This window comes from Belonocnema kinseyi, chromosome 8, assembly GCF_010883055.1.
Source record: "Belonocnema kinseyi isolate 2016_QV_RU_SX_M_011 chromosome 8, B_treatae_v1, whole genome shotgun sequence".
NCBI classification, from domain to species: Eukaryota; Metazoa; Arthropoda; class Insecta; order Hymenoptera; family Cynipidae; genus Belonocnema; species Belonocnema kinseyi.
Window position 1 is genome coordinate 1,078,277 of NC_046664.1, and position 12,493 is coordinate 1,090,769.

At 29.7% G+C, this 12,493-nt stretch overlaps 1 protein-coding gene across 2 annotated transcripts in view; it reads left to right on the forward strand.

The window, feature by feature from the left end:
• Positions 1-1,042: 1,042 nt before the first annotated feature.
• Positions 1,043-12,493, forward strand: part of LOC117177646 (ATP-dependent RNA helicase bel) — a 50,782-nt gene continuing 39,331 nt past the window's right edge. The window contains exons 1-3 of one of the 2 annotated variants that reach the window (XM_033368441.1): positions 1,043-1,603; positions 5,081-5,165; positions 9,976-10,559. In XM_033368441.1, coding sequence (XP_033224332.1) covers positions 1,559-1,603; positions 5,081-5,165; positions 9,976-10,559 — 714 coding nt within the window. In that variant the 5' untranslated portion in view covers positions 1,043-1,558. The remainder of the gene's footprint in view (positions 1,604-5,080; positions 5,166-9,975; positions 10,560-12,493) is intronic. The other variant, XM_033368442.1, reaches the window with a different exon arrangement.

Sequence of the window (12,493 nt, forward strand, 5' to 3'; positions counted from 1 at the left end):
GTTCAGAAAAAAGATGAAATAATTTTCAGTGAAGTTCCTACCAAAATGCAGTACCTAAACGTACTTTATTGTACTCTAATACATTTCCCAAAATTTCAGCTCAATATTTTATTTACAAAAAAAGTTCTTAGGTTCAAAAAAACATTCAGTGAACGGAAAAAGTGAGGTGGGTAATATAGGAATTTAGTTGCGTCACATGCCCTTAAATAGAAAAAGTATTTTGAACTTTGAAAGTTTGCTCGATTCGGGCCAGAAGATCCGTTTGGCGGCGCTGCAGGCTACAGACGCTACCAACGTTTGAAGCGTAAGATTTTTTACTGCAATTGCTTGAAATTTGCTTAATAGACTTCATTAAATAGTCAAAAAAAGTATATAAAATAATGTAAATATGCAATTTGCAGCTAAGTATATTCACTAAATTTGAACCAAATGCAAGTTAAAATTTCCTGATTCAAAATCTCTAGTCTTGCGTCTGCAGCTTTCAGCGCCACTAAGCGGATATTTCCGGCCCGAATATCGTGTCGGAATAGAATTTTTGATTTTTAAATAATAATTTTCATAACAATGAATAGCTTTTCAATTGTGTGTGGTTATTAAAATATGATGGCGAGGTAATGTATCTTTTCATGGAGGCCTGTTTTGAATTAATCGTTAAATTAATTTGATACATCGAGTTCGTATCTAGGTTCTCAACCAATAAAATTGGCCATAAACTAACAAAGTAGCTAGAAATGAATCATATGGAAAATAATAATTTGTCGATTAATTAAAAACAGGCTTTCGTAAAAAGGTACCCTAAAAGTACCTTTTCGCGGAGGCTTATTTTGACTTGAATTTTAACTGAAATTATTTTCACTTGAATTACTTTGACTTGAATGAACAGTCTCAAATCGAGCTTCCTGAAAAAAAAAGCTTGATTTGAATTAAGCGCGCCATCATCAGCCAATGAGACTGGGAGTGGAACGCATGCGCTGTGCGGTCGTTTCCGATAATGGAATCCCTGGCCTTGTTGTCAGTCCTTGATCGGGCATCGCATTGATAAGACGTTGTTCTTCAGTCAGGGTGAATCCCCCCGAAGGACCATTTCTAATTAATAACTTTTGCTTCGATTTGGTTATCCCGTAGTTCTTTTGGACAATATCTTGCGACTTCTCGCAGGAAACCAAACAAGAACAATTATCTTGAGTCTTGCTGCAGAGTGCGTGTGTGTAAATTGTAAATTTCTTCTCGAAATCGACCATTGGGAGTGGTTTCGAACGGAAATAACGTGGAGGCCATCTTGCTGGGAAGGGACATTTATGTGCTCTGCCATTTTTGTTGCGTCGACGTCAAGTACGGCCAGGGGCCTTTGGTCATAACCAGTTCTCGAGTTTCTTTGTGTCAGGATAGTGTTAGGCGGTCGTGAATTTCTTCGAGCTTGCACCCAAACGACTTTTATTCGCCTTTCTTATATTGTGAGAGGAAGAGGAAGGAAGGGTTCATTGAGTTTCGACGAGTTGCAAGTCAAAGCGTGTTTCTGCGACAAGGCTACGAAAACTACGCACCGAGGCGGAGTAATATGAGTAATGCAGCCAACCAGAATGGATCAGGTCTAGAGCAGCAAGTAAGTCAGTCATTTTCTTCACCCTGCTCAATTACTTACCGTTAATCATCGCCCTTTATCTATACTACCTCTTTTTCCTTATACTCTACAAACATTCTGACAATCCGCCATTGTCTTGCTTTCCATTTCTCTCCGTTGATTATTCTCCTACCTCTCTAACGATAAGATTCGAGAGACTTCTCTCGCTAGCAAAAAGTTGAGTTTCTCGCGACCTCAATAAATAGGCCAGAGTTCGAGCCATGAATCGGAAATTCAGTTCTAGGACACGCGAGGAAGTCGTGACGTCTGTCGCGTAAAATGGCCGCCATTATTTCCTCAAAGTGCATATATTTTACTCGTTTTTTTACGACACGTGAATCTCACTTTTCTGATTTCATTAGTTTAGATTGCGAGGATTGACCCTTCTTTTGCGGAACATCCTGCTCTCTTCCTGACAGCTGGAATGTTTGTTTTCCCTTTTTCAAAAGTGCAAGGATATTTTCCTTTTTTCCTACGAATCCGTTAGCACGAGGCAATTTCATTGTTCTGTGTAATCATTGGCATAATGACGAAATAGAGCGCGATTTCTAACTATAGTTTCTGTGGACTTTTTAATCTCTGTAAAATTAACTATTCAGTTATTAGGTTATGCCTGACTGGTGAAATTTTACATTTTTTATTGTTTAAAAAATATGACTGGTTTCTATTCTGCAAGTTTTAGGGATTTTGTTATTCTCTCAGTTCGGGAAATTCTGAGATCAAAGTTTGGGTTTAGTTTTTATTTATTTATAGATAAAAAACTAAAGTTTGGTTATATTTTTTACTTTGGTAAAAAATACGTTTCACTAATAGTTGTATTTTATTTGGAATAACAATTTTTCATTGTTTATATTATATCTGGGAACAAATTGATACAATTTTTTCAAATTTTTAATTCAAATCATTTATAGCTTATTATTTGTGAAGTAGAAAAGGTTCAAATTGGAATGTGACAAAAATTGTTATTTAATTTAAATTATTCAAAATTTTATACGATTTTGATTGAAATTTAAAGATTTAATTCTTTGACGTTTTAAATTAAAAATGTTTAAATTGTAATTTATTTAAAATACTTTATTGCGGAATAATTCTGAAATAGAAAAGGTTCATTTTAATTTAAATTATTAAAAATGGTCCAATTTACTTTTAAAATAACATTTCCGAATCTAGGCAATTAACAAATTGATTTTATGCTGCAGCGAAAAATATGTTAAATAAAATAATTTTATTTGTTATTTTAACATGAAAACAATGTTTTAATTCTTTAGGTTTGGGAATTCTAAATCCCGAAAAATAAAATATCTGAACTAGAAAATTTCTAAAGTGAAAAAATTACATTTTTTTCTATAAATATTATTTATTTATTAAAAATTCAATTATATGTCGCAAATTTGAAAATTATACCATTCCCGAATCTAAGCAAATAGACAATTGCTTTTATAATAAAACAAAATATTTTGATCAAGAAAAAGTATTTTATTTATAATTTTATATTTTTTTATCAGAAAAACAATATTTTCGTTGTTTAAATTCGGGAATTTTAAATTTTTGACAATTTTCAACCAAAAATGACTTTTATTTTAAATTAAAAAAATAGACTTATCCAAAATTTCCGAAAAATAAAATTTCTGGTAATTCAAAAATCCAGAATGCATAATTAAAATCACGGCAGTTTAAAATATTTTGAAATTTCTGAAATAAAGGTTCATCAAATAAAAACATTTTATTTAGTTTATTATTTTATGAAAAGAATGTTTAAATTGGGAAATTTTTAACTGAACAAATTTTAATTTTTTGAGAATTTTTCAGTATTGGGAATTTTTGTTTCCGGATTTTTTCACTTCTAATTTACGGCTAAATTTTTTTTTTTAATTTGGAAGGTTTATCTTGAAATAATGCTATGCTGATAAAATTCAAAACTATTTCGTTTTAATTTAAATAATTGAAAAATTTATACATTTGATTTTAGAATTTAAAATTTTGTTGTTTCTAATTTAAATTCCGAAAAATTGTAAAATGTTCATAATTACATTTTTTTAGATTAAACTTCTTTATTGCTAAATAATTGTGAAATAGAATAGTTAAAAATTGCAATAATTTGAAAACAAAATTCTGAAATATTTGTTTTAATTAAAAATAATTATTTTGCAAAATTGAACAAATTTAAATTAAAATCCCTTATAGTTGGATAATTATAATTTTAATATAATAATTTAATATAAAATATAATATAATTTTTTAATATAAATAAATGAAAGTGTTGTGAATTTGAGTGTAGAATTTAACAGATTATCATCTTGTCATTTCGAATTTAAATTATTAAAAAATTTTATAATTTGCAATTAAAATCTTTTATGTCAAATTTTTTGTGAAATAGAAAAGTTGAAAATTCGAATAATTTTATCTTAATAAAGTTCAAAAATATTTAATATAAAAGGTTAAAATTGGAACGTAATAAAAAATTCTAAATTGTATTGTTTTAATTTTTAAATAATTCGCAATTGTATAAATTTGGGTTTCGAAATGAAAGTTTAAACGTGTTTTCGTCTAAAAATAAAATTGTGCATTTTTGAATAATTTTAAATTAAAATCCCTTATAGGTAAATAATTATATATTATATTTAATTTGCCGAAACGGTGTACGTTTTTAAATTATTCAAAATTTGTACAATTTTAAATTGCACTCTATAAAATAAAATATTAAGATTCTTTGTAAGTAAATAATTGTAAAATGGACAGGTTTTGAATTAGAATGTGATTTAGAAAACTCCAAATTATTTATTTTAATTTAAATATTAAAGTTAATTTGAAAGCGATTTTTTTCCATAAATTTTTTCACAGAAAATTATTATATTCTTCTGCAAAATATTGTTGAAATTTAACATTTATCTCCGTTATAAATAATTAAGTGAATAAGTATACAATTTGAATAATTTTTGGCGTGAAAAAATATTTGTACAAGCTGGAAAATAATTTTTTCCGAGAAAAATGAATGCAAATGTTTTATTTAATTATTTAAATGATTTAAAAAAAAAGATAAATGTTAAGGTTTGTCTTAGGATTTTATTATATTTGAGAAGCTACTTGTACAAATATTAGGTGCAAATAATTTGTTAACCAAAAAAAGTTATTTTGAAAAAAAAAAATTTTAACCTAAATTATTTATAACAATGCTAAGTTTTCAAGTTTAAACAATTTTCTGTGGATTAGTAAACTTGAAGAGATACTTTTATGCATATTAGATGGCACTGCATTTTTGTTCGTAAAAGAAAGAACAAAAATGATCTATTTGTTTATAAAAAAATGTTGATAACAAAAAAATTGTGCAATAAACAAATTGTTTTATCATTTTTATTCTGTAGAAGTGCACACTTCCATGATAAAACTTTAATTAGAGTTGACTCGTGGAAAAATGTAAATGAGTAGAAAAAAAAATTAATAACAATTTGATAATTTCAGTTAGCTGGTCTGGACTTGCAGGGCTCCCGCCAAGGAAGTGGGGGTCGTTACGTACCACCGCATCTACGTAATAAATCTGGTCCAAGTTAGTATGATTCTTTTTCTTTACAAGCAGGGTGGTTCAGATTTTTTTTTTTTTTTTTTTTTTTTTTCATAAAATAACTCTCCAAATTGTTTCTTTTTGTCTGAAAATTTCCCGCTTTTTGAAGAATTAAACAAAAATTTAAATGGTTTTTCATGTCTTTGCTTGAAAAATTGTAAGAGTTTCTCCGTATTTTGAATTTGGAACGAAAAATGTTGGTGTAAAAATTCATATTACAATGTTTTTTGTTTGGATGTGGATGCTTTCTAAAATATCCATAACTTTTAATAAAAAAAAAAAAGTTCCTGAAAATTTTTGACATTTAAATATTTCCAGTATACCGACTATTTTTTAAATAAATTTAAATGGCAAAATATCACAATTATATAATAAATAAAATGAACTAAAAATGTTTAGGAGAAAAAAAATCATAATTTTAAGAATTTCAAGTTCTTGTATAGTTTTTATTTTATTTTCTTATTTTATAAAAATAGAAATATTTCAAATTACTGAAATTTTTGAAATCGGGAATTATTATTATTGAAAAGTAAACAAAGATTTGTTTTTTTATTTATTAAATTATAAATTGAATAGGAATTTCTGTCAGTGGATTAGCTAATCTTTTTTTTTTATAAATTAAATTTAAGAATTACCGTAATTATAAACAAATATTTTAGGAAACAAATAATTTTAAGATCTAATATAAAAAATGGTCATAAAAATTCGATGTTTTTACTTGAAAATGTATTTTTACAACTTCAATCGTAATTTATTAATAGACGAGCTTAAACGATTTACTCTCGGATTTAATAAATTATGAATCAAATACGAGATTAAATAGAAATATTTTCCAATCGATTAACGACTTCTTTCTTATAAATTGAAAATAATTGTAATAAAAACAACTATTTTAGAAATCAAGAATTTTAACAATTTCAAGTTGAAATGAAGGTCGAAAATAAATTGAATTATTTTCGAATTTAGACATTTTTTTGTGTCTAGTGTTAAAAAAAAGCTGAGCTTTTTTATTTTAGGGAGCTTAAAAAGTGATTAAAATGTCGCCTGACTATTATTAGTTTGTGAAAATTAGTTTTTGGTTCAGAATTAATTTTTTTCGGATGAAAAATTTAATTCGTTTGTTGAAAGTGAAACTCTTTTGTGGAAAATAATTTTTTTTTGGATTGAAGATTCATCAATGTAATAAAAAATTGATCTCTTGGATGAGTAAGAAATTATTATTTTCAACTTTAGTTTTTTTTTTGCTGTAAATTAATTTTTTGACTAAAAACTTATTTATTTCGGTTGGATATTTCATAATTTTATTTAAAAATTCACCTTTTTGGTTTTCAGTTCCAAATTTAATAGTTTGGTTGAAGATAGTCTTGAAATTTAAACGATTTCGTTTAAAATTTATTTATTTGGTGGAAAACAGTTTTTTTCTATAGAAAACTTTTTTTCCAAAATTTAGCTTCTTGTTTGAAAATTTATCTTTTTAATTGAAAATTCAAATAATTCTAGCTAAATATTCATTATTTTATTTATTTTCGGTTGGAAATGAAACTAATTGGTTGAAAGACCTCCTTAGTTAAAAATTAACTTTTAGTTATGTTTAAAATTCGTCTATTTTTCTTGAATTTTTGGTGTGTGGAAAATTTATTTTTTAACTGAAAATTTTAATATTTCGTTGAAAATTTATGCATTTATTTAAAAAATCGCCTTTTTCAGTAGAAAATTCTTTCTTTTTTTTTTTTTTGTTCGAAAATTAAAAATTCGACGATTTTGTAGAAAATTCAATTATTTGGTTAAAAATTCAACTGTTTATTTAAAAATTTAACGATTTTGTTGCAAATTCTTTTTTTTATTAAAAATAAATTTTTTTCTGAAAAAGTAGCTATTCCATTCTTGGTTACATTTTTTTTTAAATTCCTAAGTAGAAAATTAATTTTCTTGGTAGAAAAATTTCATCTTTTTGATTAAAAATGCTACTGTTTAGTTACAAATTTATATTTTCAGATTGAAAATTCGTTTTTTTTTTGTTTTGAAAATTCAACCCATCTTGTGCAAATTTTTAAATTTTGGATTTTTAAAGTTCATCGCGTAGTGAAAATTTCGCATTTTTTTGGTTAAAGTGCCTTAAAATTTTGCTCAAAAATTAACCTTTTTGTTTGAAAATGCAATAAATTTACTTGAAAATTGAGGAATTTGAACCGATTATAGTTATTTATTATCTAATCAAGCAATTTTCACAAATGGAAAAAAAGCAGTTCAAGTTTACATGTAAATACTATATTTTCGTAAATAGATATTTACAAGGACTGACAAAATAATTGTTTATAATTAAATTCGCGAAATTCTATACAACTTTCCAGTCGATTGTTTAAAAAATGTGTTTGAATTATTATTAAAATTCTTGGACATTATAGAAATATTCAAGAAATTATTAAGTTTTTAGAATAATTTATTTAATTAATCCTAAGTTATAAAAGTTTAAAATTAAAAATGTTGCAGTTTAACTAAATTTAAGAAAAAAAATTCAATTGACAAATTTTAAAATAAGAAAAGTTTTGTGAAATAGAAAAAAATGAAACAAAATTATTTAAGCTTCAATTTTAAAACTTTAAAATTCTTGCGGTTTAAAAGTTTTTTTTAGATTAGAAGCAGTGTTTGAGAACTTAATTTTTTAAATTCCAAGCCATTGAGACGAAATAGTTAAATACAAAAAAGAATTTTTTACCCAAGTTTGATTTTCATTTAAAAAAGTGATGAATGAAAAAAAAGTTCAATCCAAAAAGGCGAATTTTCTAACCAAAAAGGTTGACTTTTTAACAAAATTTTAGGATTCTCTATTAAATAGTTGTATTTTTTCCATAAAATATTAAATCTCTCTTAAAACTGATGAATTTTTATAAACATTTTTTTTAGATGAATTTGTACAGATGAATTTTTAATAAAAAAAACTGCTAAACAGTTGCATCTTCATCCAAGAAAGATGAAATTTCTTTTAAAACAGATGAATTTTCAATTAAAAAAAAGAATCAACGAAATAGTTGAATTTTTATTCAGAAAAGATTTCAGTTCTCTTTTCAACATTAAAATATTAAATTTCAACAAAAAAGTCCATTTTCTCGAAATAGTTAAATTTTAAACAAAATAGCAGAACTTTTAAACAAAAAGTCTGATTTTTGAAGAAAATTGGTGAATTTGTAAACAAAAAAGTCACATAAAACAAAGATTTAAATTTCCATCCCAAAAGATTTAACTTGACTTTTCAACGCAAAAAAAAACGCATTTTAAACAAAAAGTAAATTTTATAGGAAACAATTGAATTTTCAAGAAAACAGTAGCATTTTTATCTGAGAAAAATGCGTTATTTCTACTTCAAAAGATCAACTTCTAAGTTAAAAGAAAAAGTCAGAATAAATAGTTTTCATTCGAAAAAAAAATTCACTTTACTTAGCAGCAACAAAGTATGAATTTTAAACAAAAGGTTAATGTTTTACGAAGGTTTGAATTTTTAGCCTAAAAAAACGATTTCTTAACCAAACAGTTTATTTTGCAACCAAAAAGGATGCTTTTTAAGAAAATTTAGATTTAATCCTAATCTTAGCATAAATATTTCGACTACAATTGTCCCTAAAGTAATAAAAAAAAAGTATATATAATAATAATATGGTTATGATTACTGCATTTTTTCACTTTGATAAAAATATGATTGAAAAATTGTTTTGAATTCAAGAAATTTTATTGATATACCATTAGCATTGCATTATAATTTCTTACAATTTAACCTTTAAATGACACACTTCCAAAAAATAACGTTGCTGACACTTGGGGTCTTTTATACCCCAGCATTTTTAAACTGTTGTAAAAAGTGTAATGCTTAATATTTTTTTTTAACATTTTTTTGGGGTATTCTTTAACGTCTCTTCCTAAGAATCAATCTGTATATTAAGTTACATTTTCTTTTTAACAATTCGAAATACAATGAAATTTACGAAAGAATCTAAAATTTCACGGATTTCACAAAAAAAGGTGTAACTTTTTAAATTTTTAATATTTTTGGTTAAAAATTGGGGTTTGTATACATAAAATAGTGCTCTCGGATTATAATCATCGTCTTTAACGTTATCTTTCTCGCCTGAAGACTGTCTATCAATTGCTTCTTCATCGACGTCGTCTTCTTACAGCTGATCTCTGACGCTGCGGCTTTGTAAATTATAGGCCATACTTCTTTTACCATTTATTAAAAAAAAAACACTTGAGTCACAAATAAACTCTTTTTTTTCACTATAACAAAAATATTTACGATTGATATTCACGATAAATGAAAAATACACTGAAATAAATTTTAACTTCTTTTTTCATAAAAATTTACAGTGTTGACACACCGGGTGCTATGCACCCAAGCCTATTTTTGAAGCGCTCTGTAAAGCAGCTGTTCTACACTAACTTGCTGCTTCATTTCTAACATGTAGATTGACATCTCATTTAACGCTAGATGGAGCGACAGAGCCGTATTCCGCATGCTTCATAGTTTTATATTCGTTCAAAAATGGTCTTGGGTCCCTTGGACCCTCAGTATCATTTAAGGCTTAATTTAATTGACTCAATTACAAATATATATAGACCTGGAATTTTTTCAAAACTATACCTGGAAGCCCTGGAAAAGTCATCAAAGTACGAGTCATTTTTTAACCAGACTCTTGTAGCTACCCTGATTGAAATTGCTGTTTAATTTCTTATTATTATTTTTTTTTTTTTCACTAGAGGAGTCGATATACTAAGGCAGGAAAAAAATGTTTGTGTTTCTCAGTAGATAACTCGCCACCAAGTGACGATCAGCCTTCCAACAACGGAAGACCGGCGTACGGTGGTGATCGGGGTGGAGACAGAGGTAGAGGCAGCGGTGGTGGTGGTGGTGGTGGTGGTGGCTACCGAGACTCTCGTAATAGTCGAGACGTTGATTTCGGGAATTTTGGAGGGCGCAATCGGCGCGGTGGCGGTAGCGCTCAGGAGAATGGCAGGGATTACCGTTATCCGGAGGGTCAACAGCGCGGTGGTGGCGGAGGTGGTACCGAGCAGCAGCAGCGCCCTCCCAGTACCGGAGGAAATGACCGTTGGCAGGAACAGTCTCGAAATGATCGCTGGCAGGATAACAGGAACGACAGCCGAATGGGCGGCTCTGGAGGCGGCAGCAGGTGGAACGGCGACAGAGAGGGTGGCGGGGGCGGCGGAAAAGGCGGACGAAATGATGTCGATTGGACGGTGCCAACCGCACGTGACGAGCGACAGGAGTTGGAATTGTTCGGTACTGGCAATACTGGTATCAACTTTAGTAAATATGAGGATATCCCGGTTGACGCCACTGGGGATAACATACCACCACACATCTCATCCGTAAGTCAACATTTTTATCTTTTTCATCCTTCTCTTTCTCCTCCTCTTCATCATCTTTCACCATCTGATCTTTTTTTTTCTTCTTCATCCTTCTCTTCTCGTCTTTCTCCTCCTCCTTTTTTTTCTGTTCCTCCTCACCTTCCTCTTCTTTTCTTTCTCCTCTTCTTTTTTCCTCCTTTATCCTTTTCTCCCCCCCCCCCTCCTATCTTCGTCTTCCTCCTCCACTTCCACTTCCTCTTCCTTCTCCCTTTCTTTCTCAACTTCTATTCTTTTTTCTTCGTCGTCCTCCTCATCCGCTTCCTCCTAATTTTCTTTCTCTCTCTCCTTATATTCTTGTCTTCTTTATCCTCCTCTTACTCCTTTTCTTTCTCTCCTTCTGTTCTTTTTTTCTTCTTCATTCTCTTTTTCCTCTTCTTACTCCTTTTTCTCCTCCTAATCCTCTTCGTCTTCCTCCTCCGCTCCCTCTTCCTTCTCCTTAGTTCTCTCTCTATTCTTTTCTTTTTCTTCATCCTTCTCTTTTTCCTCTTCCTCCTTTTCTTTCTCTCCTTATATTATTTTCTTCTTGTTTATCCTCCTCTTACTCCTTTTCTTTCTATCCTTCTGTTCTTTTTTTCTTCTTCATCCTCCTCTTTTCCCCCTCTTCTTCCTCCTTTTTCTCATCCTGATCCTCTTCGTCTTCCTCCTCTTCCTCCTCTTTATCTTACTTCTTTTCTTTCTCTATCTCCTTCTGTTCTTTTTTTTCTTTTTTATCCTATTCTTTTTTCTCCTCTTCCTCTTCCTCTTCCTCCTCCTGTTCCTCTTCGTCTTCCTCCTCCTCATCCGCTTCCTCCTCCTTTTCCTTCTCTCTCTCCTTATATTCTTTTCTTCTTCTTTATCCTCCTCTTACTCCTTTTCTTTCTCTCTCCATCTGTTCTTTTTTCCTTTTTCCTCCTCTTCCTCCTCCTTTTCCTATTCCTCCTCCTCTTTATCTTCTTTTCTTTCTGTATCTCCTTCTGTTCTTTTTTTCTTTTTCATCCTTTTCTTTTTCCTCCTCTCCTTCTCCTATTTCTCCTCCTGTTCCTCTTCGTCGTCCTCCTCCTCCTTCGCTTTTTCCTCTTTTTCTTTTTCTCTCTCTCCTTCTGTTCTCTTTTTCTTCTTCATTCTCTTTTTCCTCTTCTTACTCCTTTTTCTCCTCCTAATCCTCTTCGTCTTCCTCCTCCGCTCCCTCTTCCTTCTCCTTAGTTCTCTCTCTATTCTTTTCTTTTTCTTCATCCTTCTCTTTTTCCTCTTCTTCCTCCTCCTTTTCTTTCTCTCCTTATATTATTTTCTTCTTGTTTATCCTCCTCTTACTCCTTTTCTTTGTCTCTATCCTTCTGTTCTTTTTTTCTTCTTCATCCTCCTCTTTTTCCCCCTCTTCTTCCTCCTTTTTCTCATCCTGATCCTCTTCGTCTTCCTCCTCTTTATCTTACTTCTTTTCTTTCTCTATCTCCTTCTGTTCTTTTTTTTCTTTTTTATCCTATTCTTTTTCCTCCTCTTCCTCCTCCTGTTCCTCTTCGTCTTCCTCCTCCTCATCCGCTTCCTCCTCCTTTTCCTTCTCTCTCTTCTTATATTCTTTTCTTCTTCTTTATCCTCCTCTTACTCCTTTTCTTTCTCTCTCCATCTGTTCTTTTTTCCTTCTTCATCCTTTTTCCTCCTCTTCCTCCTCCTTTTCCTATTCCTCCTCCTCTTTATCTTCTTTTCTTTCTCTATCTCCTTCTGTTCTTTTTTTCTTTTTCATCCTTTTCTTTTTCCTCCTCTTCCTCCTCCTTTTTCTCCTCCTGTTCCTCTTCGTCGTCCTCCTCCTCCTTCGCTTCTTCCTCTTTTTCTTTTTCTCTCTCTCCTTCTGTTCTCTTTTTCTTCTTCATTCTCTTTTTCCTCTTCTTACTCCTTTTTCTCCTCCTAATCCTCTTCGTCTT